The 21,573-nt window shown below is 40.2% G+C and overlaps 1 protein-coding gene across 2 annotated transcripts in view; it reads left to right on the plus strand.

Annotated features, from left to right (window-relative positions):
• PARG (poly(ADP-ribose) glycohydrolase) overlaps positions 1 to 21,573 on the plus strand; it is a 118,024-nt gene that overhangs the window by 73,190 nt on the left and 23,261 nt on the right. For both annotated transcript variants that reach the window (XM_052640046.1, XM_052640044.1), the window contains exons 12-15: positions 1,383 to 1,458; positions 8,662 to 8,809; positions 19,519 to 19,597; positions 21,021 to 21,129. In XM_052640046.1, coding sequence (XP_052496006.1) covers positions 1,383 to 1,458; positions 8,662 to 8,809; positions 19,519 to 19,597; positions 21,021 to 21,129 — 412 coding nt within the window. The remainder of the gene's footprint in view (positions 1 to 1,382; positions 1,459 to 8,661; positions 8,810 to 19,518; positions 19,598 to 21,020; positions 21,130 to 21,573) is intronic.

Raw genomic sequence — 21,573 nt, forward strand, 5'->3', positions numbered from 1 at the left:
CATTTTGAGAAATTTTTCAACTTAAAGAGGAGAAACTTAAACTGGTACAGTCACTGTGGAAAACAGTATGGTGGTTTCTCAGAAAACTAAAGATAGAATCACCATATGACCCAGTAATTCCACTCCTGGGTATACATCCAAAAGAAGCTGAAAGCTTATTTGAAAAGATACATGCACCCTAATGTTGATAGCACATTCACAGTTGCCAAGATACGGGAACAATCCAAGTGTCCATCAAGAAATGATGGTTGAAGAGATTGTGACACACACAGACGCACAGTAGAGTGCTGCTCAGTCCTAAAGAAGGACAACATCTCACACACACACACGCACAATAGAGTAAAGAAGGACAACATCTCACACATGCAGACGCACAATGGAGTGCTGCTCAGCCATAAAGGACAACATCTCACACACACAGACGCACAATAGAGTGCTGCTCAGTCCTAAAGAAGGACAACATCTCACACACGCAGACGCACAATAGAGTGCTGCTCAGCCATAAAGAAGAGTAACATCTCACACACACACACGCACAATAGAGTGCTGCTCAGTCATAAAGGACAACATCTCACACACACAGACGCACAGTGGAGCACTGCTGCTGCTGCTAAGTCACTCAGTCGTGTCCGACTCTGTGCGACCCCATAGACGGCAGCCCACCAGGGTCCCCCGTCCCTGAGATTCTCCAAGCAAGAACACTGGAGTGGGCTGCCATTTCCTTCTCCCAGTGGAGCACTGCTCAGTCATAAAGAAGAGCAACGTCTCGCCATTTGAAGCAGCATGGATGGACTTGGAGGGCATTATGCTGAGAAGTGAAATAAGTCAGACAGAGAAAGACAAATACTGTATCATATCACTTATACGTGAAATCTAAAAAATACAGTAAACTCCTGATATAACAAAAAAGAAGCTGACTCACAGATACAGAGAATAGACTAGTGGTTACCAGTGATGGCAGGGATAGGGTGGGGAGTTGAAGATATCAACTGTTGGATGTTAGATAGGCCCAAGGATGTTACTACATGGGGAACATAGCCAATATTTTGTAAGAACTGTAAATAGAAAGTAACTTTTAAAAATTGTATAAAAATATTTTTTAAAAAACAAAAAGGGGAGAAACTGGTATTTTGTAGGGGCAAACCAGTTTTCAAAACAGTATATGATCCCATTTTAATTTAGATATGTGTATTTATATATTTGAATAAGAAAAATTGGGGGAGACCGTCCCAGGGATGTGAAGAGAACGCGTCTATTTCTGACTTTTGAGATTTGGAATGGTTTCAGTTTTCTTTTCTAGTTAATCTGTATTGTCAGACTTTTCTATAGGGAAATACTTACCATTGAAAAAATAAATGAGGAAGTATCTTTTTAAATCATAGATGTGAGAAACTCCTGACTCGATTGCACGTCACTTACGAAGGTACCATAGAAGCAAACGGCCAAGGCATGCTGCAGGTAGGTGAATCACAGTGGTGGGGGTGTGGGGGGAGGCTCTGTTGTCAAGCTTCTGACAGCGAAGGAAATTTGAAAAGCTGCTTATTTTCTTCTAAGTTGATTTAATGCAAACAAGCATCATAGGAGAATGGAGAAGAACACTGAACAGGTCATCTTGACAGCCTGGGTAATGCTGTTACCTGCTGGCGTGCGTTCTCTGTATCCTACACGTGCCTCTTTAAAACGCCTTTGACAGAAAACCCCAAGATCTGGACAACATCAGGCCCCTCGGTTCAGACACAGATTGTAAATTGACAGTGGAGGAAGCTCCCAGGGTGTAGTCTTGACAAGCTGTCACCAGACACTTTTGTTCTTTTCCTTTAAAGGCTCTTGCTCTGCCCTAAATAATGACCAGCTTGAGATGTTTTTCTGCCACCAACCTTGTTTGGGTCTAGGAGGCAGACATCTAAAACTGATTGATAAGAAAGTCCTCTCTCCCATATGTAATAGTTTTAGGTTTGTGAGCCAAATACACTTGCTGTCTCACTGCTGACTCTTGATGTCCTGTTTTAGAGCAGGTAATGTTGTCCATCTCTCAATTTTTATTTTTGTATGTTACTGCCATTACTTAAAAATACATTTTTGGAAAAAGGAGTTAACAAATAAAACGTTTTGTGTATCTAGCTTTAAACTGTAGTGCCTAACCCGAACATTTGCTTTCCTTTTGCTTTATAGTGATCTTTAAAAATAAAAAATCACTAATCAGAGATGGAGTGTGAGTGCTTTGTGTTCTGTCTTATTTATGAGAGCATTGTAATCCTGATTTTCTTTGAACGAAACTTGTACACCATTTCATTTATGCTGAGAACAGCTGATTTTTCTTCAGAGCCTTATGTTTATATAGGGTTAGAAGTTAAATAATGCAGTTATTAAATAATGGACAGTTTGTTTGAATGTGGACTATTTTTAAAATATTTATTATAAAATGACCTGACTGATTTGCATTTGGCTAGTTACTTCATGCGTATGCTTTAGGTAGGTGCCTACATTCTTTTTAGAATGACCTTTTATTTAGACATATTTGTGTTTAATATTTTAAAAGAGGCAGACTGTATTTTGTTTTAAATCACCTTCGTCCAGTGATGAAGATTATAGACTCAAATACTTAGGATAACTGAATTAATTTTGTCCTGTACTTAAGTTTTTCTAGAATTTGTATTCAGTAAGTCCCTTTTCTGCTATATAATAAAGCAGTAATTTTGAAATAGGGCTAAAATTTGTTTTGAATGACTATCGCTTTTTCCCCCACATTTCCATCTTGACAAGTTTCTTAGCTACATTAACATCTTGGATTAACTGAGGGAGGCTAATACACATGAAATAAACAAAGCTGCTGCTTGTTAGCACCACAGGAATGCTGACCTTTCATTACAGTACAATTCAGCAAGGAATTATTCAACAACATTCAAGGTTGAGATTCTCCCCACTTCTTGGAATGTATTGTAGATAAGTGTGAAACCTTGGTGATTAAAAGAACACCATAAAGGTTTCTGTCTATTTTTCTCCCTGCGCACACCGTGTATCCCCAGGAGATCAGGGAATATTGTATTGCAGTGCTCCAAAGCTCCTGGTGCAGCGTATAAATTACATCATGCTGAATGGCAACAACAGCCAAACCTCTCTAAGGAGTGTTATCAGTTCTCTCTTCATCAAGTTATAATTCAGAAACTAAGTAAGCTGAACAAGTAGCTTTAAAGTAAAGTGAGTTGGAAAAAGGCTAAAAATAAAGAAGCACTCATATGCTTGTTTTCATGTACTGCAACAGGTTTCTCACCTGTAATAGAGAGCCGTTGATTAAGAACTTTTTAAAGTAGTAGAAACTTTGATTTTCTAAAAGACTGCTGCTTTCAGAGGCATGCTGAGTTAATTTCTGTGCATCCCTTTTAAGTAAGAAATGTTGGCCTTTTATTCAGAGAATGAACAGTAGCATGCACACTAACTGTATTTCATTTATCATTTTCAAGGACAATATAGATTGAATAGAGCTTATCTTTTAAATTTAGTTATGTATCTTGTTCCAGTAACAATTAAGTTTAGCTGATCTCAGAACTTCTTTGTTTCTCATTTCTATTCTCAGTACCATGATGTTTAGCCAATCTCTCAGTTTTCAAGAGCTGTCCATTTTATTTGTTTGCTGGGCCTCATCCCCGCCCCGCCACCCCACTGACCTGTTCGAGGCCCTAGGAGTGCTTCTTGTCTAAACTATTCACTACTTACCTAACCAGTCTTTCTGCTTTTCCGTTTCCAGTTCATTCCTTGAACTCTAGTCTAAATTATCTTTCTAAAACACAGATACAGTTGTTATTTTTCTTGGAATCTTTCTCAGAATCTTCAGAACCCAGTGTAAATCCCGTGGCCAGCTCGTTACCCACTGCGACTCTCCAGGTACTGCGCTTTGCAGCAGGCGTGAGGACTCTGCTTGCCGCTCTCTTCACGCAGCTCTTTGCACGGGGTTTTTCCCATGTCCTTGTGCAGTAATTCCTTCAGCCTGAATGTCAGCAAATTCTCAGTGGAGTGCCGCACCCTTTTGTAATGCCCCCCTGTTCCCCCCATGCTCCACTTCTAGTTAACTGTCTTATTTTGGAAGGAACAAATACATCCTAATAGGGTCTTTGATAATCATCTTACCATTCTAACTATGTGCCTGACTCCCATCTAGACTATAACTGCTGTGAAGTCAGGAACCACGTCTCATTCATCTTTGTATCCCATAGTTCTCAGCATGTCTCATTAATATTTGATGAATATTAAAGCAATTTAAGCAATGAGTCACCCAATGTATAAAGACTTTATGTGTGGTAGGTAACTATTTCTAATCAGTAGACTAGTTTAATGAAAATTATTTTTCTATATCAGCTAAAGTTTTAATGTTGATGCATTATGCCAGAATATAAGCCCAAATATATATGATTCACTGTGGTGACTTATTTCAAAAACTTGTCCAGTCATATTTTTCAGTATTTTCTAAGTTCTTGTGTAATGAAAGAAGACTACTTTATCTTCTCCTGATTTTTCTGTTTTCACATATATTTCTACAAGTCAGAAGATTCACATTCTTGGGAATTTCCTGGTGGTCCTTTGGCTTCCACACTCCCAATTCAGGAGACCTGGGTTTGATCCCAGGTCAGGGAGCTGAATTCCACATGCTGCAGCTAAGACCCAGTGCAGCAAAGTAAATAAATAATAAATATTTTAAAATTCATATTCTTGTTTCACTTTTGTAAAATAGGCCTCACAGGACCATTTCATCTAATTGCTTTAAAGAATACAAGTTTTAAGAAATCTTATACAATAGTCTGAAAGGATACGTGAAATCATAGGAAGTCTATGTATTCGTCTTTGCAGCCTGTTTTTGGCACCGACCTCCTAAAGCCCTGTGATCTCCTGCGTGGTGAGGGCACTGGGAATGCCTTTTGCTCTGATGTTTGGTCTCCAACCCCAGTTCCTAACTAAGAGTGTCTGAACCCCTGGAAATTTCCCAGGATGTCTTTGTTCTAATAACACAACTCTCGGTGGGCTCCTGGGTACCTTCAGTATGGGGTCTGGGCACCGGAAGGACTACGCCATGATTATAAGTTTGGGACTTTGTGCCCCACCCCCCATTCTCGGGGAAAGTGAGAGGATCTAGAGACTCAGATAATGATTCATGCGAATGTGCGGAAGCTTCCATAAAAACTTTCAAAGTACGGGATTTGGAGAGCTTTGGGGCTGGCGAATGTGTGGAGGCACTGGGAGATGACTTGCCTGGAAAGGGTGTGGGCTCTGTGCCCCTTCCCGTGTGCCTGGCCCTGGAGTCTACATCTGGCTGTTCATCTGTGTGTGTGCTTAGCCACTCAGTCGTGTCTGACTCTGCGACCCCATGGACTGTAGCCCGCCAGATTCCTCTGTCCATGGGGGTTCTCCAGGCAAGAATACTGGAATGGGTTGCCATGCCCTCCTCCAGGGGTGGAGGGATCAACCCAGGGATCAGACCCTGTTCTCCCACATTGCAGGCAGATTCTTTACCATCTGGGCTGCCATGGAAACCCTGTTCATCTGTATCCTTTACTTTATCCTTCACAGTAAATCAGTAAGTGAAAGTGTTACCCTGAGTTCTGTGAGCTATCCTAGCAAGTCATCAAACCTTGGAAAGGGATAATGGAAACTCTGATTTATAGCTGGTGAACTCGAAGTACCAGTCTGGGGCTTGAAATTGGCATCTGAACTGGGGCAGTCTTGTAGGACTGAATCCTTGGCCTGTGTGATCATTCACTGACTCCTGGTAGAGAGTGTCAGAACTGAATTGGATTGTAGGACATCCAGCTGGTTGTTGCAGAATTGTGGAAAATCCCCGCATCTGGTGTCAGAAGTGTTGTGAGTGTGGTAGTAGTGTGAGAGTAGAGACCCAGGAGTGAGTTCTTCCTATATAGTATAGAAGTCTCTGTTACATTACTTACTAAATTCTGGGTTTTTCATTGTATATGACTATGTATGTACACAATTTGTTGTATATGTGTAATCTCAGTTCAGTTCAGTTGCTTAGTCATGTCCGACTCTTTGCAACCTTATGGACTGCAGCACACCAGGCTTCCCTGTCCACCAACTCCCGGAGTTTACTCAAACTCATGTCCATTGCATGGTGATGCCATCCAACCATCTCATCCTCTGTTGTCCCCTTCTCCTCCCACCTTCAGTCTTTCCCAGCATCAGGGTCTTTTCCAGTGAGTCAGCTCTTTGCATCAGGTGGCCAAAGTATTGGAGCTTCAGCTTCAGCATCAGTCCTTCCAGTGAATATTCAGGACTGATTTCCTTTAGGATTGACTGGTTGGATCTCCTTGCAGTCCAAGGGACTCTCAAGAGTCTTCTCCAACCCCATAGTTCAGAAGCATCAATTCTTTGGCGCTCAGCTTTCTTTATAGTCCAACTCTCACATCCATATGTGACTATTGGAAAAACCATAGCTTTGACTAGATGGACTGTTGTTGGTAAAGTAATGTCTCTGCTTTTTAATATGCTGTCTAGGTTGGTCATAGCTTTTCTTCCAAGGACCAACCAGATGCCATGATCTTAGTTTTCTGATTGTTGAGTTTTAAGCCAACTTTTTCACTCTCCTCTTTCACTTTCATCAAGAGGCTCTTTAGTTCTTCTTCGCTTTCTGCCATAAGGGTGGTGTCATCTGCGTATCTGAGGTGATTGATATTTCTCCCGGCAATCTTGATTCCAGCTTGTGCTTCTTCCAGCCCAGCGTTTCTCATGATGTACTCTGCATATAAGTTAAATAAGCAGGGTGATAATATACAGCCTTGACGTACTCCTTTCCTGATTTGGAACCAGTCTGTTGTTGCATGTCCAGTTCTAACTGTTGCTTCTTGACCTGCATACAGAACTCCTCAAATAGAATAAGACAGAGTTAGAAACTGTTTCTTATGTGTTGCCCCATAGAGCCTGGCATACTGTTGAGGACATAGTAAGTTTAAGACAAATAATGCTGGCAGGCTGAGTTTGCTTTCTCTTGTTGTTCAGTTGCTAAGTCATATCCAACTCTTTGCAACCCCAGGCTTCCCTGTCCTTCACTGTCTTCTAGAGTTCACTTTCTCTTGAGGATTGTCTAACCCACCCAACTTTATTAGTAGGAACTTGGGGATCCCATCATAGTGCTCCATAGAAAACTTACATGTAATTTTAAACTAAATTTCAAGTATTAATTTCTTGTTAAACTAGATTTTTTTTAATCTTCATTTTCCGCCCCTTAGGTGTATTAAAAGAAAAAGTTCGTAATATTTATGCAGTTTGGGGCTTGTGATTGAATTTAGAAGGAAGAAATCTTTATCCCTTAAAAAGTTATTATACTCTGTATAATAGAGTCTAATAGGTTCATCCTAGAGCCTATTATGCAGGGTGAAATAAGTCAGAAATAGAAGAACAAGTGTCATAGACTAACGCATATATATGGAATTTAGAAAGATGGTCCTGATGAAATTATTTGCTGGGCACCAGTGGAAATGCAGACATGGAGAACAGACTTATGGACACAGGTGGAGGGTGGGCAGGAAGAGGGTGGGATGTATGGAGAGAGTAATGTGGAAACTTATATTACCATATCATTACCATATGCAAAATAGATGGCCATTGGGAACTTGCTGTATGACGCAGGGAATTAAAAACAGGGCTCTGTAGCCTAGAGGGGTGGGGTGGGGAGGGAGGTGAGAGGGCAGTTGGATTTTGTAAAGCAGCTATCTTCAATTTAAAAATAAATAAATTTTTTAGAAAAGAAAAAAAAAATTACTCAGAAAAGGTTACTTCCTAAACTTTTCAGATCTTTTAAGGACGAGTGTTTGATTGCCATGTTATATAAAACAGATACAGGCTATGTACCTTGAAGATATCATGGGTTCAGTTCCAGACGACCACAATAAAGCAAGTCACATGAACTTTTTTGTTTCCCAGTGTTTATAAAAGTTATGTTTGCACTATACTGTGGGCTTTTACGTGTCCAATAGCGTTGATGTCTAAGGAAATGTACATGCCTTGATTAAAAAGTACTTCTTGCTAAAAAAATTCCAGCCATCATCTGAGTCTTCCACAAGTCATAATCTTTTTGCTGGTTGAGGGTTTGAAATATTTCAGGGATTACCAAAATATGACACAAAGTGAGCAAATGCTGTTTGTTAAATGGCACCAAGAGCTTTGCTTGATGCAGAGTTGATATAAACATTCAGTTTGTTTAAAAAAAAAATTGCAGTATCTGTGAAGTGCTATAAAGCAAAGCACAATAAGATATGTTTGTGTAATTATATTAATGTCATATGAAGTACATAAACGGAAGCTGAGTAGTGAATGGTGGAGAGATGACCTTAAAACCTTTCCAGATAAAACTTCCCTGGATTTGTAGCCCTCAGAGCACAAATAAGGTTTCTAAACAAGAGCCCATATGATTACATTGAGGCTTTTGCCTAAACGCAAATTCTAAGGTTTTGGAATCCAAAGAAATATTCAGAGATGCTAACTGCAGTGAAGTGGAAAGAGTGCAGTCAACCACAATCCAATATCCCTGGGAAGATTGATAATTTGGGGATTGATTTATACAGGGAAGGAAAGGAAGGTCAGAGCTTAGAGGGAGTACTTCTTAATCATAAATGCAGGTATTTGAAATCAGCGTTTAACATGTCACATCTTCCCAAATAGGTGGATTTCGCAAACCGTTTTGTCGGAGGTGGTGTGACCAGTGCAGGACTTGTGCAAGAAGAAATCCGCTTTTTAATCAACCCTGAGTTGATTGCTTCACGGCTCTTCACTGAGGTGCTGGATCACAATGAATGTCTTATCATCACAGGTCAGTTCTGAGACATCTGGACAGTGGAATAGTTCTCCATCTATGACGGTCATGAAGACTAAAGGCCACTCAGTTATAGCTTTTCTTTTCCATGGGCATTGGTCCCAATATTTTTTTTTTTTTAAACTTTTTATTTTGTATTGAGGTACAGCCAGTTAACAATGTTGTGATAGTTTTTGGTGAACAACAAAGGAGTTAGTCTTAACATTTTATTTCATTAATTTATGCTTGTTTTTTTTTAATTGTTAGTTTCATTTTCATAATCTTGAGTAAGATATTTTATCCCCACATTTTCTTTGTTGGTTTCTTTATCTGAGGAACAAGGGTAAAGATGGTTCAGTTACTCTGTGGTTTGAAAATTTTATGATATAGTACCCTTAAAAAAAAGACAGTGATTTGTCTTTGAGCATGAATCCTATTACTATCCTTTTATTATACTTCCAGAGTGATTTGTTGTACTTCAGTATGAATACACTAAGTAGAAAAAACAGTTGCAGTTTGAAGAGGGTCAATACAACAGTAAGCTTTATAGAAGGGAAATGAATCCGTAACCTTATATTTATTCTAATTTCTAATCTTAAGAGAAAAAGTATGATTATCATAGTGCCTCTTTGACTTATGTTAACACGGGAGGAGAAAAGATGGAAACATAGTTAAATTTGTACTTACAGGCCTATTACCAGGATTTACAGCATTTTCCTTAAGTTTCTCCAGATTGCAATATCACTATGTCAGAGTATTTTCTTGTGTATAAGCTATCCAAAAAAATGATGGTTAACTCATAACTCTGAAGAAACTCTTAATCAGCCACTGTAGGGAAGGTAAGCCTTTTTTATTCAGGTACCTAAAAGAACATACTGTGTCGCGTCCAGCTGTTTACAACCCGATGGACTGTGTGGCCCGCCCGGCTCCTCTGTCCATGGAGTTTTCCAGGCAAGAATACTGGAGTGGGTTGGCATTTCCTTCTCCAGGGGATCTTCCTGACCCAGGGATTGAACTCACATCTCTTGGGTCTCTTGCATGGGCAGGCAGACTCTTTACCACTGTACTGCCTAGGAAGTCCGCCTGAGAGGACATTCCCGTATAAAAGCTGTAACCAGCCATCAGTTGGCGATGCTTTCCTTCTTTCTGCAAAAGAAGATTCATTTCCTCTTTCAGTCTATTCCCACTTTGAGATTAGTGCAGGAGACTCACAGACTAAGTGTAGAAGAAGCTGGTTGGCTGTCATTCTCAAAGATTACAGTGGGGTGAAAACCGTCTCCTGTCCTATCAAATGTATAACTCAGCTTAGTCCATCTGCCAAGGGGCATATGACAGGACTAAGACTCGGGGGCCGCAGTGTATACCTCAGATGCATTTGTAGGCAACCTACAGGGATGTATCTAAGTTTTGTCCCTTATGTTCTGCTTTCAGGATTCCCTCTTTGTCTTCCAACTGTTCTATGATGTGTAGATCTCTTTGACTTTATCCTATTTGGATTCATTGAATGTCTTGAATGTTTATATAAATTTGGTACATTTTTGGCCATTATATCTTTAAGTATTTTTTGTGTTCCTTTCTCTCCTCTTTCTTTCTAGGACTCATATTATGCATGTGTTGGTTCAGTTCAGTTCAGTCGCTCAGTCGTGTCTGACTCTGCGACACCGTGGACTGCAGCACGCCAGGCTTTCCTGTCCATCACCACCTCTCGGAGCTTGCTCAAACTCATGTCCATCGAGTTGGTGATGCCACCCAACTATCTCATCCTGTGTCATCCCTGTCTCCTCCTGCCTTCAGTCTTTCCCAGCGTCAGGGTCTTTTCCAATAAGTCATCTCTTCACATCAGGTGGCCAAAGTTGGAGTTTAGTTGGTACATTTGATGATATCCCATTGGTCTCTGAATTCTGTTCATTTTTCTTCATTCTTTTTGTTTCTGAAACTAGATAATTTTAATTGATTTATCTTTGAGTTCACTGACTCCTCCTTCTGCTATCTCTAATCTGTTTTTTAATCCTTTCAGTGAAATGTTTATTCCAGGTACTATACTCTTCAACTATAGAATTTCTATTTGATTCTTATCTCTATTGAGATTCTCTATTTGTGAGGCATTGTTCTCATATTTTCATTTAGTTATTTAGACATAATTTTCTCTAGGTTTTTTTTTTTTTTAACATATTTAAAACATTTGACTTAAAGTTTCTGTTTAGTAAGTCCAGCATCTGAGCTTCTCAGGGACAGTTACTCATGAATACTTTTGTTCCCTGAAGATGGACCCAACTTTCTTGTTTCTTTGCATGTCTCAATTTTTTGAAAACTGGACATTTTAAATGTGGCAACTCCTGGAATCAGATTTTCTCTTTTCCTCAGAGTTTGTCTTTGTTGCTATTTGTTCAGTGACTTTCCTAATACTGTGAAATCTATATTTCATGTGTGGTCACTGAAGTCTCTGGATGATTAGATTAGTGGTTAGCTAATGATTAGACAGAGATTTCTTTAAAAGCCTAGAACTTATAAGTCACTCATTCTTTGCCAAAGGGCTCTCTGTTTATGTTGGGGCTCACGTTCAACACTCCACCAGGCAGTTGACACTTCTTCCTGCTTGCATGGAGCTTCAAGATCAGAGTGAGGCTTGTTATCAAGATATACACAGCTTACTGTGTTTACCAGTATTCAGTCAATTTTTCTTTAATAAACACTTCTCAGACTGCTGCAAGCCTTTGGTTAATTCCTACAGTTCAGAAAAAGATTCTCACAAGTTTTACCAGTGTTCAGTTATTACTATTTTTATAATAATAATAATAATTATTTTTATGGGTAAGGAGTTCTGTGAGGTTTTTGTGCCATCATTTTCGCTGATGTGTCCTGATCTTTTAGAAGTGCTTGTAGGTGAAAGGGCTTTCAACAAGTTATTCCATACCTTTTAGATAATGCTGTATTATTTTTTATAATATCCTTGTGATTCTGCTGTATTGGCGAGGTAAGGCAAAAAAATAAAAGTTGTTGATTGAGTTGTGGGAAGTTTAGAACGGAACTTCAGCAAAGAAATTTCCTCTTTGATAGAAATGCAGCTATAACCTGAAGTTAATAACCTGAAGCATTTCATCCAGTATTCTGAGGTTGATCCCAAATGTACTAAAAGAGAAAGATAAAACCTTTTATTCTCAGCATTGTCTCAACTCACTTACTGGTCATCTGTCTGCATTTGTTGTGTATCATGTATGCAGTTAAGAAGGATGCAGTTAGAAGTCATTAGGGGACAAAAAGTGTGTGGAACTACAAACAAAAAATTAAACTGTCATAAATTCATTGTTGGGCCTATGAATACTTTGAATATTGATCTCAGACTGTTTTAGAGGGTACTGAAGGTCTGGAATGTGATTGTCTCCAGTATTTGAGTGTATCGAATAATACTCTTAAAAGATTTTTAATTTTTAGCTGTTAAGCTAGATTTGAACTGAAGACTCAGAACAAAGTATTCCATCCATTTTTAAAGATGAATTTGTAAGAGATGTGTTAGAGTGCAGGGCATCTAAACTGAAAGCTCATCTGTCTCACTTGCTGCGCTTTTGCTGCACGAGAGAAGCAGTCTCCTGCCATTTTCCATCAATGTTTCTGTAAATAAAGGATGTAATTTCCCCTGGGACTAGTAAAACATTAGATTTTTTTCCTTTTTTAAGGATAGTTTCTCCCCAGTCTAAAAAAGCTTCATCACTCTGGAGTTATATCTGGTCTGATTCACCTGCAGCCATTGTAAAATAGATGGAAAATCACAGACCCATGATTCACCTTCCCATCTGTAATCACCTCAGGCTAAGGACACCCGGGGCGACTTTACCTCAGCATTTTCCCCCATGTCCACTTAACTCTATTTTAGTGCCTCCTAATTAATATCTGTGATGTGATGTTCCCTTAATGGAAATGGCCATTTCATCATCTATTTGATGTTGGATTTCTGCCATCTCCCTTCTTTGGAGACTCTTAACCATGTACTGCAATCTATCTGCCTGATCAATTCCATTCCTTCAATGATTCATCCAGACTCAGTGAGCTAATGGCTGTGACTGTGCTGCCTGAATCTGTAGAAGAGTTTGAGAAATTGGAAATAAATTAAATTTATCATCATTGTGGGGCATCTGGTTGGTATCAGACTTTTAAATGAATATGAAACAGGTCGTGCAAACAGGCAGATACTTTTATCCAGACAGTGTTATTCCTCTACTTGCTGTAATTCTCCCTGGAGCAGAGTCATGAGTTAAAACCTTTCAATAAGTATGGATAGCGGGAAGGAATTAAAAACTCTAATCTTCCCCTAGAACATCCAATAAATAGCTTCGGTACTAAAAGGTGTTACTGTGGTGCTGTGATATTGTTTCGAAATTTCTGTGAGAACATAAAGAAGATGCCTAGGCATGAAACTTACTGAGCAGAATGTTTGTGTGCTTAATATAAAACCTGCCCTCTAGTGAATCAGATTGTCTTAAGCATCACAGGTCCTTACATCTTTTGTGAGTATCAACAGAATTGATAGAAAGGACAGAAGTGGACCCCCTTGTTTATAGTACTGGTGCTTTTCATTGAGTAACACTAGAGGTGCCCATCGCTACAAAAACAGCCCTCAGTTCAGTTCAGTCGCTCAGTCGTGTCCAACTCTTTGCGACCCCATGAATTGCAGCACGCCAGGCCTCCCTGTCCATCACCAACTCCCGGAGTTCACTCAAACTCATGTCCATCGAGTTGGTGATGCCATCCAGCCATCTCATCCTCGGTCGTCCCCTTCTCCTCCTGCCCCCAATCCCTCCCAGCATCAGAGTCTTTTCCAATGGGTCAACTCTTCTCATGAGGTGGCCTAAGTACTGGAGCTTCAGCTTCAGCATCATTCCTTCCAAAGAACACCCAGGACTGATCTCCTTTAGAAGGGACTGGTTGGATCTCCTTGCAGTCCAAGGTACTCTCAAGAGTCTTCTCCAACACCACAGTTCAAAAGCATCAATCCTTTGGCGCTCAGCCTTCTTCACAGTCCAACTCTCACATCCATACATGACTACTGGAAAAACCATAGCCTTGACTGAAGTGAAGTGAAGTCACTCAGTTGTGTCCGACTCTTTGCGACCCCATAGACTGTAGCATACCAGGCTCCTCTGTCCATGGGATTTCCAGGCAACAGTACTGGAGTGGATTGCCATTTCCTTCTCCAGGGGATCTTCCCAACCCAGGGCTCGAACCCAGATCTCCCGCACTGTAGACAGACGCTTTGCAGTCTGAGCCACCTTTATTGGCAAAGTAGTGTCTCTGCTTTTGAATATGCTATCTAGGTTGGTCGGCCCTACATCACTACTAATGACACCAGCTGATTGGGAAAGACCCAAATTCAGTTGGAGTTTGACTTTTCTTAATTTTTATTAGTCATGGGAATGAAAGGCAAGAGTGTTCTTTCTGCTGCATAACCACCACTGTTTTAATGATACTAATAAAATTGGGGTAGATGGTTTTTGTATAAACCTTCTTGCTAGGGGCATAACCCATTAGTATGTAGAATTTCTTTAATCTCCAATTATCTTTTGCTGTTCTCATCATAAATTTTCATTACTAATAAAAGAAAATAAGAATTTTTCTTACTACTACTAAATCTAAGAACTCATAAAGTTGTAATAAGCTCTTGAAAAGATTTAAATGGGTTCCTTAAGTTTTTAACTTAGGTGAAGATTTATCTTTGAGCATGAAGTCTTAAGGCTATCCCTAGGGAGAGCTATCACAAAGGTCATTCAGACTTTTGTCTCTTCTTTGCTGTTATCATTATTTACCTTTGCATTTTCAGAAAAGTTTTATCAACAAATTTAAATTTTCAACAAGCTAAGGGCAGTTGTCTTTCAGAACAAACAACATAGTTGTGAAAGATGTTTCCTTAGAAAACTCAGGATTTAATTTGTTGAGAGCAAAAGCTTCTATATGTACATTTTTGATTTCCCAAGCCTGAAGGAAATAAACCTAACTTTGTTTCTCTTAGGAAAGAAGACAGAAACCGCTCTAAAATGCAATAGAAATTGATCATTGGTATTTTATATTTTTCAGCCACTTTTCAAAAGACAGGTGTTTGTTATCTGTAATTAAGAGATCAGAGTAGGCATTATTATTATTATTATTATTGCTAAGAATAATAAACAGATTTGCCCACTGCGGGGCCAAAGACAGAAGAAGATTGTTCCCGTCTCTCTGTTTCCAGTCATGCCGGCAGACCAGGCTTCTTTCCAGCCTTGCATAAGTGGAGTCAGATGGCTTTGGTTTCTCTAGCATATGTGTCTGCGTGGTCAGTCGTGTCCAGCGCTCTGTGACTGCTGGGCTCCTCTGTCCATAGAATTTTCCGGGCAAGAATACTGGAGCAGGTTGCCCTTGTTGTCTCTGGGGGATCTTCCCAATCGAACCCGTGTCTCTTATGTCTTCCGCACTGGCAGGCAGGTTCTGTTCCAGCTAAGCCACCAGGGAATCCCTTGGTTTCTCTACTCTCTTACAAAGTTAAGTCTGATGACACCAAATACCAACTAAAGGTATTGAAGGGTTTTAAATTTGTTTTATTTGGTTTTCCAAGCAATTCTGTGAGATGAACAATATAAAAATTATTGACAGGCTTGATTTTTAGGTGTTGAAATGCAGTCCAGTGAGATTAGGCTACTCGGGGGTTCACTTTGGGTGATTCCTCACGGCTCTTGCTATGCCATGCTCTTGGTAAATGAATTTTTAAATATATGTCAGTTACATAACAGTCCAGATTAAGTATTACTGGATTCATCCTAACCTCCATGTACTTCCTGTTTTGCTAGTTAATTATGTTTATGCAGCAAGTACTTACTCAGCTGCTCCTGTATTCTTACATTGTGTGTGCGTGATAAGTCACTTCAGTCCTGTCCGACTCTTTGAGACCCCAGGGACTGAGCCCACCAGGCTCCTTGTCCGTGGGATTCTCCAGGCAAGAATACTGGAGTGGGTTGCTGTGCTCTGCTCCAGGGGAAGATGCTAATGTAGGCACAAACATTAATAATTTATAGTTCCTGCCCTTGAGAAGCTGTCAGTCTAGTGAAGAAGATGGATTACATTTTTAACAGTTTTATTAAAGTATAATTGGCTTATAACAAATTATATATATTTAAAGTATACAGTTGTGTAAGTTTTGACATATGGCTACTCACATGAAGTCATGTTTTTGCCTGTGTTTTAGTTGGGGTTTCTTTTCTTTTAAATGAATTTCTTTATTTTCATTGGAGGCTGATTACTTTACAGTATTGTGGTGGGTTTTGCCATACATCAACATGAACCAGCCATGGTACAGTCTTTTACTCTTGAGTTTTGGAAGTGCTTTATATGTTTTAGTTAAGTCTTTTATCAGGTACATGGAATAAATCTTTTCATTATCTTCAATTACTTTTGAAAAACAGAAGTTTCTAATTTTGAAGTCCAGTTTATTAATTCGGAGTTTTGGGTTTTGTTTTGTTTTCGAGGGTTTTTTTTTAAGTTCTTTCTGATTTGATTACTGTAGTTTTATAATAATTTGTGAAATCAGTGTGAGCCCTCCAACTTTGTTCTTCAGAGTTGTTTGTTGAATTTATCTACAAAAAAGCTTCTTAGAATTTTAAAAAATAATTTTGTTTACTTACTTACGTGTTTTGGCTGTGCTGGGGGTTTGTTGCTTTGTGCGTGCTTTCTCTAGTTGTGGCGAGTGGGGGCTTCCCTTCAGTGGTGGTGCCTGGGCTCCCCATTGTGGTAGCTTCTCTCACTGTGGAGCACGGGTTCTAGGCACACAGGCTCAGCAGTTGTGACTCACCGGCTTAGTTGCTGCACAGCCTGTGGAAATCTTCTTAGACCAGGGATCAAACCTGTGTCCCCTGTATTGGCAGGCGGATTCATATCCGCTGCACCACCAGGGCAGTCCTAGAAGTTTAATTTAATTAAGGCTGTTTTGAATCTACAGATCAATTTGGGAAGATTTGACTTTTAAAAATTTTATTGAAGAATAGTTTACCATTGTGTTGCTGTCCTTTGTACAGCACAGTGACTGAGTTATATATAGATTTGCATGCAGTTTTCTTCATATTCTTTTCCCTTATGGTTTGTCGCAGGATATTGGATACAGTGCCCTCTGCTCTACAGTAGGACCTTGTTGTTCCCACACTTTATATAATAATTTTCCTTTCCTGTTCCCAAACTTCCAGTCCTTCTCGCCCCTACTCTCACTTCCCCTTGGTTCTCTGTGTCTGAGTCTGTGTATGTTTTGTAAATGTGCTCATTTGTGTTGTTATATTCCATATATAAGTGATATCATGTGGTATCTTTCTCTGCTGACTTACTTTGCTTAGTACAATAATCTCCAGGTCCATTCATGTTACTGCAGGTGACGTTATTCCATTCTTTTTGGTGGCTCAGTCATAGTTCTGTGTGTGTGTGTGTGTGTGTGTGTGTGTGTGTGTGTGTGTGTGTGTGTGTCCGTGTGTGTGTGTGTGTGTCCACGTGTGTGTGTGTCCACGTGTGTGTGTCTGTGTCTTGGCTGTTGTAAACAGTGCTGCTGTGAACGTAAGGGTGCACATATCTTCTCTTTGAATACACTTGTCATACATTCTTTAAACTGGGACACTTTCTCAACCTTGTGTTTGTTCACCTTGATATTTTTAAAATATATAAGCCAATTACTTGGTTCAGTTTAGTTCAGTTGCTCAGTTGTGTCTGACTCTTTGCGACCCCATGAATCGCAACACGCCAGGCCTCCCTGTCCATCACCAACTCCCAGAGTTCACTCAGACTCACGTCCACCGAGTCAATGATGCCATCCAGCCATCTCATCCTTGGTCGTCCCCTTCTCCTCCTGCCCCCAATCCCTCCCAGCATCAGAGTGTTTTCCAATGAGTCAACTCTTCGCATGAGGTGGCCAAAGTACTGGAGTTTCAGCTTCAGCATCATTCCCTCCAAAGAAATCCCAGGGCTGATCTCCTTCAGAATGGACTGGTTGGACCTCCTTGCAGTCCAAGGGACTCTCAAGAGTCTTCTCCAACACCACAGCTCAAAAGCATCAATTCTTTGGCGCTCAGCTTTCTTCACAGTCCAGCTCTCACATCCATACATGACCACAGGAAAAACCATAGCCTTGACTAGACAGACCTTTGTTGGCAAAGTAATGTCTTTGCTTTTGAATATGCTGTCTAGGTTGGTCATGACTTTCCTTCGAAGGAGTAAGCGTCTTTTAATTTTATGGCTGCAGTCACCATCTGCAGTGGTTTTGGAGCCCAGAAAAACAACGTCTGACACTGTTTCCCCGTTTATTTCCCATGAAGTGATGGGACCATCACTTGGTAGAATATCTCTTTTGAGGTGTTGCCCCGTGTTTTTTCATAACTAGATTCAGTTTATTCATTTTGGTAGGAACCCCACGGAAGTTTGGGCTTCCCTGATAGCTCAGTTGGTGAAGAATCCACCTGCAGTGGAGGAGACCCTAGTTTGAGTCCTGAGTCGGGAAGATCCGCTCAAGAAGGGATAGGCTACCTGCTCCAGTATTCTTGGGCTTCCCTTGAGGCTCAGCTGGTAAAGCATCTGCCTGCAATGCAGGAGATCTGGGTTCAGTCCCTGGGTTGGGAAGATCCCCTGGAGGAGGGCATTAGAACCCACTCCAGTATTCTGGCCTGGAGAATCCCATGGACTGTATAGTAGTCCATGGGGTTGCAAAGAGTTAGATACACCTGAGTGACTTTCACTTTGCCACTGAAGTATGTCTTTTGAAGAGAAAAGTAGGACCATAAAATCCACATACAACTTACGTGTATAGGGAACTTACAAGCTAGCCCTTTGAATACCTGTTTCCTTCACTTATGGGGACTACATCTGTGGATTCAGTCAGCTGCCAATCGTGTAGCACTGTAACACTCACCACTGAAAAAAACTGCAGTGTAAGGGAGCCCATGCACTTCAAACTCACGCTGTTCAAGAGTCAGCTGCGCTAAGAATGGCATTGATCTTAGTTCTCAGTATTGTCTTGTTTCTCTTTTTCATACGTGAAAAGTATTGTCTTGCTCAGGGTCTTCAGCTTTGAATTTTACTGTTTGTTGATTCTTATCAAGCAGTTACTGAGTTGGCCATAGAAGTTGGAATGAGCTTATTTAGTGAAATAGTAGAAACTATTGCCACTCTGGACACCGCCCTTGTTCTTATGTTCAGGTCCCATGAATTAGACACCTGTGTTAAAGGCCAAGCTTGGTACCTGTTCTTATCAGATGTTAATTATGCTTTTCTCCCTCCCTGTCTTCTCATGCATAATATCCTGGTTATACAAAGCCCTTTGAAGTATTTTGCCTATTGGTAGGCAAATCCTAAATTTAATCTTATTAATACTTTTCTTAGGGAATGTTTTTATATAAAATTTATTTTCTCAACAATGCAAATTAAATATTACCATCAGATTACTGACACTGAAGACAGTGGACTTTTATAAAACACAGTCTTTATGTGCTCGTCAAAGAAAAAATGAATATGGCAGACTTTTATTTTCTTGTTGATTGGACCATTCATTCACTGTACGTTAAATATTGTGGTTGCTTCTGGAAGCATCATTTTTTTTCTTCATGTGAAATAATAAGTCATTAAGACTAGTGGGGTTTTTTATCTGCTTGTGTTTCTTAACAGAGACCCTTTAGAGGGTGTAGTTTTTAAGAAATAATTTTTTCTGAAAAATAATAGTGGCAGATTGTTTGTTTCAGGTACTGAACAGTACAGTGAGTACACAGGCTATGCCGAAACATACCGCTGGGCCCGGAGCCACGAAGACAGGAGCGGAAGGTGAGTTCATCTCTACTTGAGTATCACACGGCCCAAAACTAAGGAATGTGGGCTTGACCCTGGTACGTTCTGTCTTCCATCTACTCTCACTTCAGAAATATAATTTTCTTCTTGAATTCGATAGTACAGGTTCACTAGTAGTTAAAACAGATTCATCAGCTCTATATACTCAGAGAAGAACAGAGAAAGAAAGGCCAGATATCTAAACCGAGACCAGGAAGGGCACAGCTCTCTGCAGGCGTCTCTGCTGCCGATTGTAAGCATCCAGTGAAGGTTAACTTCCAACAACAAACTTAATTTGAGTGGATTCTAATTACAGCTTAAAGCCTTTAAACAGCCTTCTTAGTTGTCCTTAACTTCTGTGAGATTAGGTAAGTGGGGGAAACCTGTGTTGGGACAATTTGCCTAATACCATAAAACAGTTGCTGGCAGAACCTATGGTGAGCTTTGCTGCTGCTGTCTCTGGTTTCTTATTGAAGTACATTCTTACACTTCGACATTTTTGCTTCCCCAGAGGCAAATTTTTATTGCAAACCTGTGTGTGGCAAATGTGTGTGTGTTTCAGTGGGAAGAGCCATTGTGGCAGAAAAAATCAGCCCCTGCCCTTGTAGCCATACAGCCTTATTCTTTGTAATATCTCAAGTCCAGTTGCTAGTCTGCCTTTGTTTTGGATAAAGCATATGGCTGCAACAGTTACTAAGGTAGATTTTTAATTCTTTATTATTCTTTACAGACTAGCATGAAGGCTTCTGTTGCTATTCTTCAGTGTGAAGCATTGATGGGAATATCATTATATGCATGTTTATGAAGAGATGAATATTTAGAATTTCATGTTTCCAAAATCACCATCTCATCCAACTTTTCCTGTCTCTGCAGGCAAATTGTTATTGTTTGCTTTGATTTATTTGCCTTTTTAAAAATAATTTTGTGCACTCAGCAGTTGAAGGCAGCAGGTAGAATTTAGTATTGAATTGTTACACTTTCTTTCACCTCAGCACTTGACTCCTCGGGACTAGTTTTTGGACAATATACGGCGATGTTACAGACTCAGTGACTTAGAGAAGTTCTTCCAGAACAGAGGGAAGAGCTCTTGTCCAGATACAAAGGCCAGGTCTTTGGTGTTGGGAGGGAAACAAAGAGCTAAATACCTTTGGTTTGCCCACCAGGTCTTTTAACCTCGAAGACTCACTGTTAATGATGTATCTGTTTACAGTATATGCTATCTTTTCATTTTACTGCTTAATGCTTGGTACTCCACAATACGTGTGCCTTGGACGTCCTGATTTGCTGAGATATAAAGCCATTGTTTCGTTGGTTTGTAATGTATTAACCCCGCCGAAGTCCCCGACCCTGCCCTAGCGGGGGTTGTTGTCGGCTGAGTGTCTTTCCCCACTCCTCCTCGCCCCCATCTGTCCTGCCCCAGGGACGACTGGCAGCGGCGCAGCACTGAGATCGTTGCCATCGACGCCCTGCACTTCCGACGCTACCTCGACCAGTTTGCGCCCGAGAAGATCAGACGGGAGCTTAACAAGGCCAGTAACCTTATTTCTCCGTCCGTCTGGCAGCTGCATCTATCTGCTGCCGTTTTATTAATGCTGAATTAATGCTCTCTGGTAACTCCTGCAGCGTCAGGACGTTTGCCCACAGCGCTCCTGAGTTAATGGGTCTGTCAGCTTGTACAGGATATGCTTTCCGTTTTGTAATTGTTTGATGACTGATGCCAGATAGACTGTTGCTTGATATTAAGCCCCACACATGCATTTATCTCATCAAGTACATTTAGCTGCTTTGGAACATTATTATTTTAAAACGATATAGAAATGAATGAACCTTGAAAGTTTTTTTCAGACCTACCCAATGACACTTTCTCTGCAAGGTATGCTATCAGGATTAAAACAGATAAACCATGAAAGTGAAGTCACTGTTGTTCTCATATTGGTACGAGTCATGTAAATTATTTATTTGGCAATTTGACA

This window comes from Budorcas taxicolor, chromosome 5 (assembly GCF_023091745.1).
Source record: "Budorcas taxicolor isolate Tak-1 chromosome 5, Takin1.1, whole genome shotgun sequence".
NCBI classification, from domain to species: Eukaryota; Metazoa; Chordata; class Mammalia; order Artiodactyla; family Bovidae; genus Budorcas; species Budorcas taxicolor.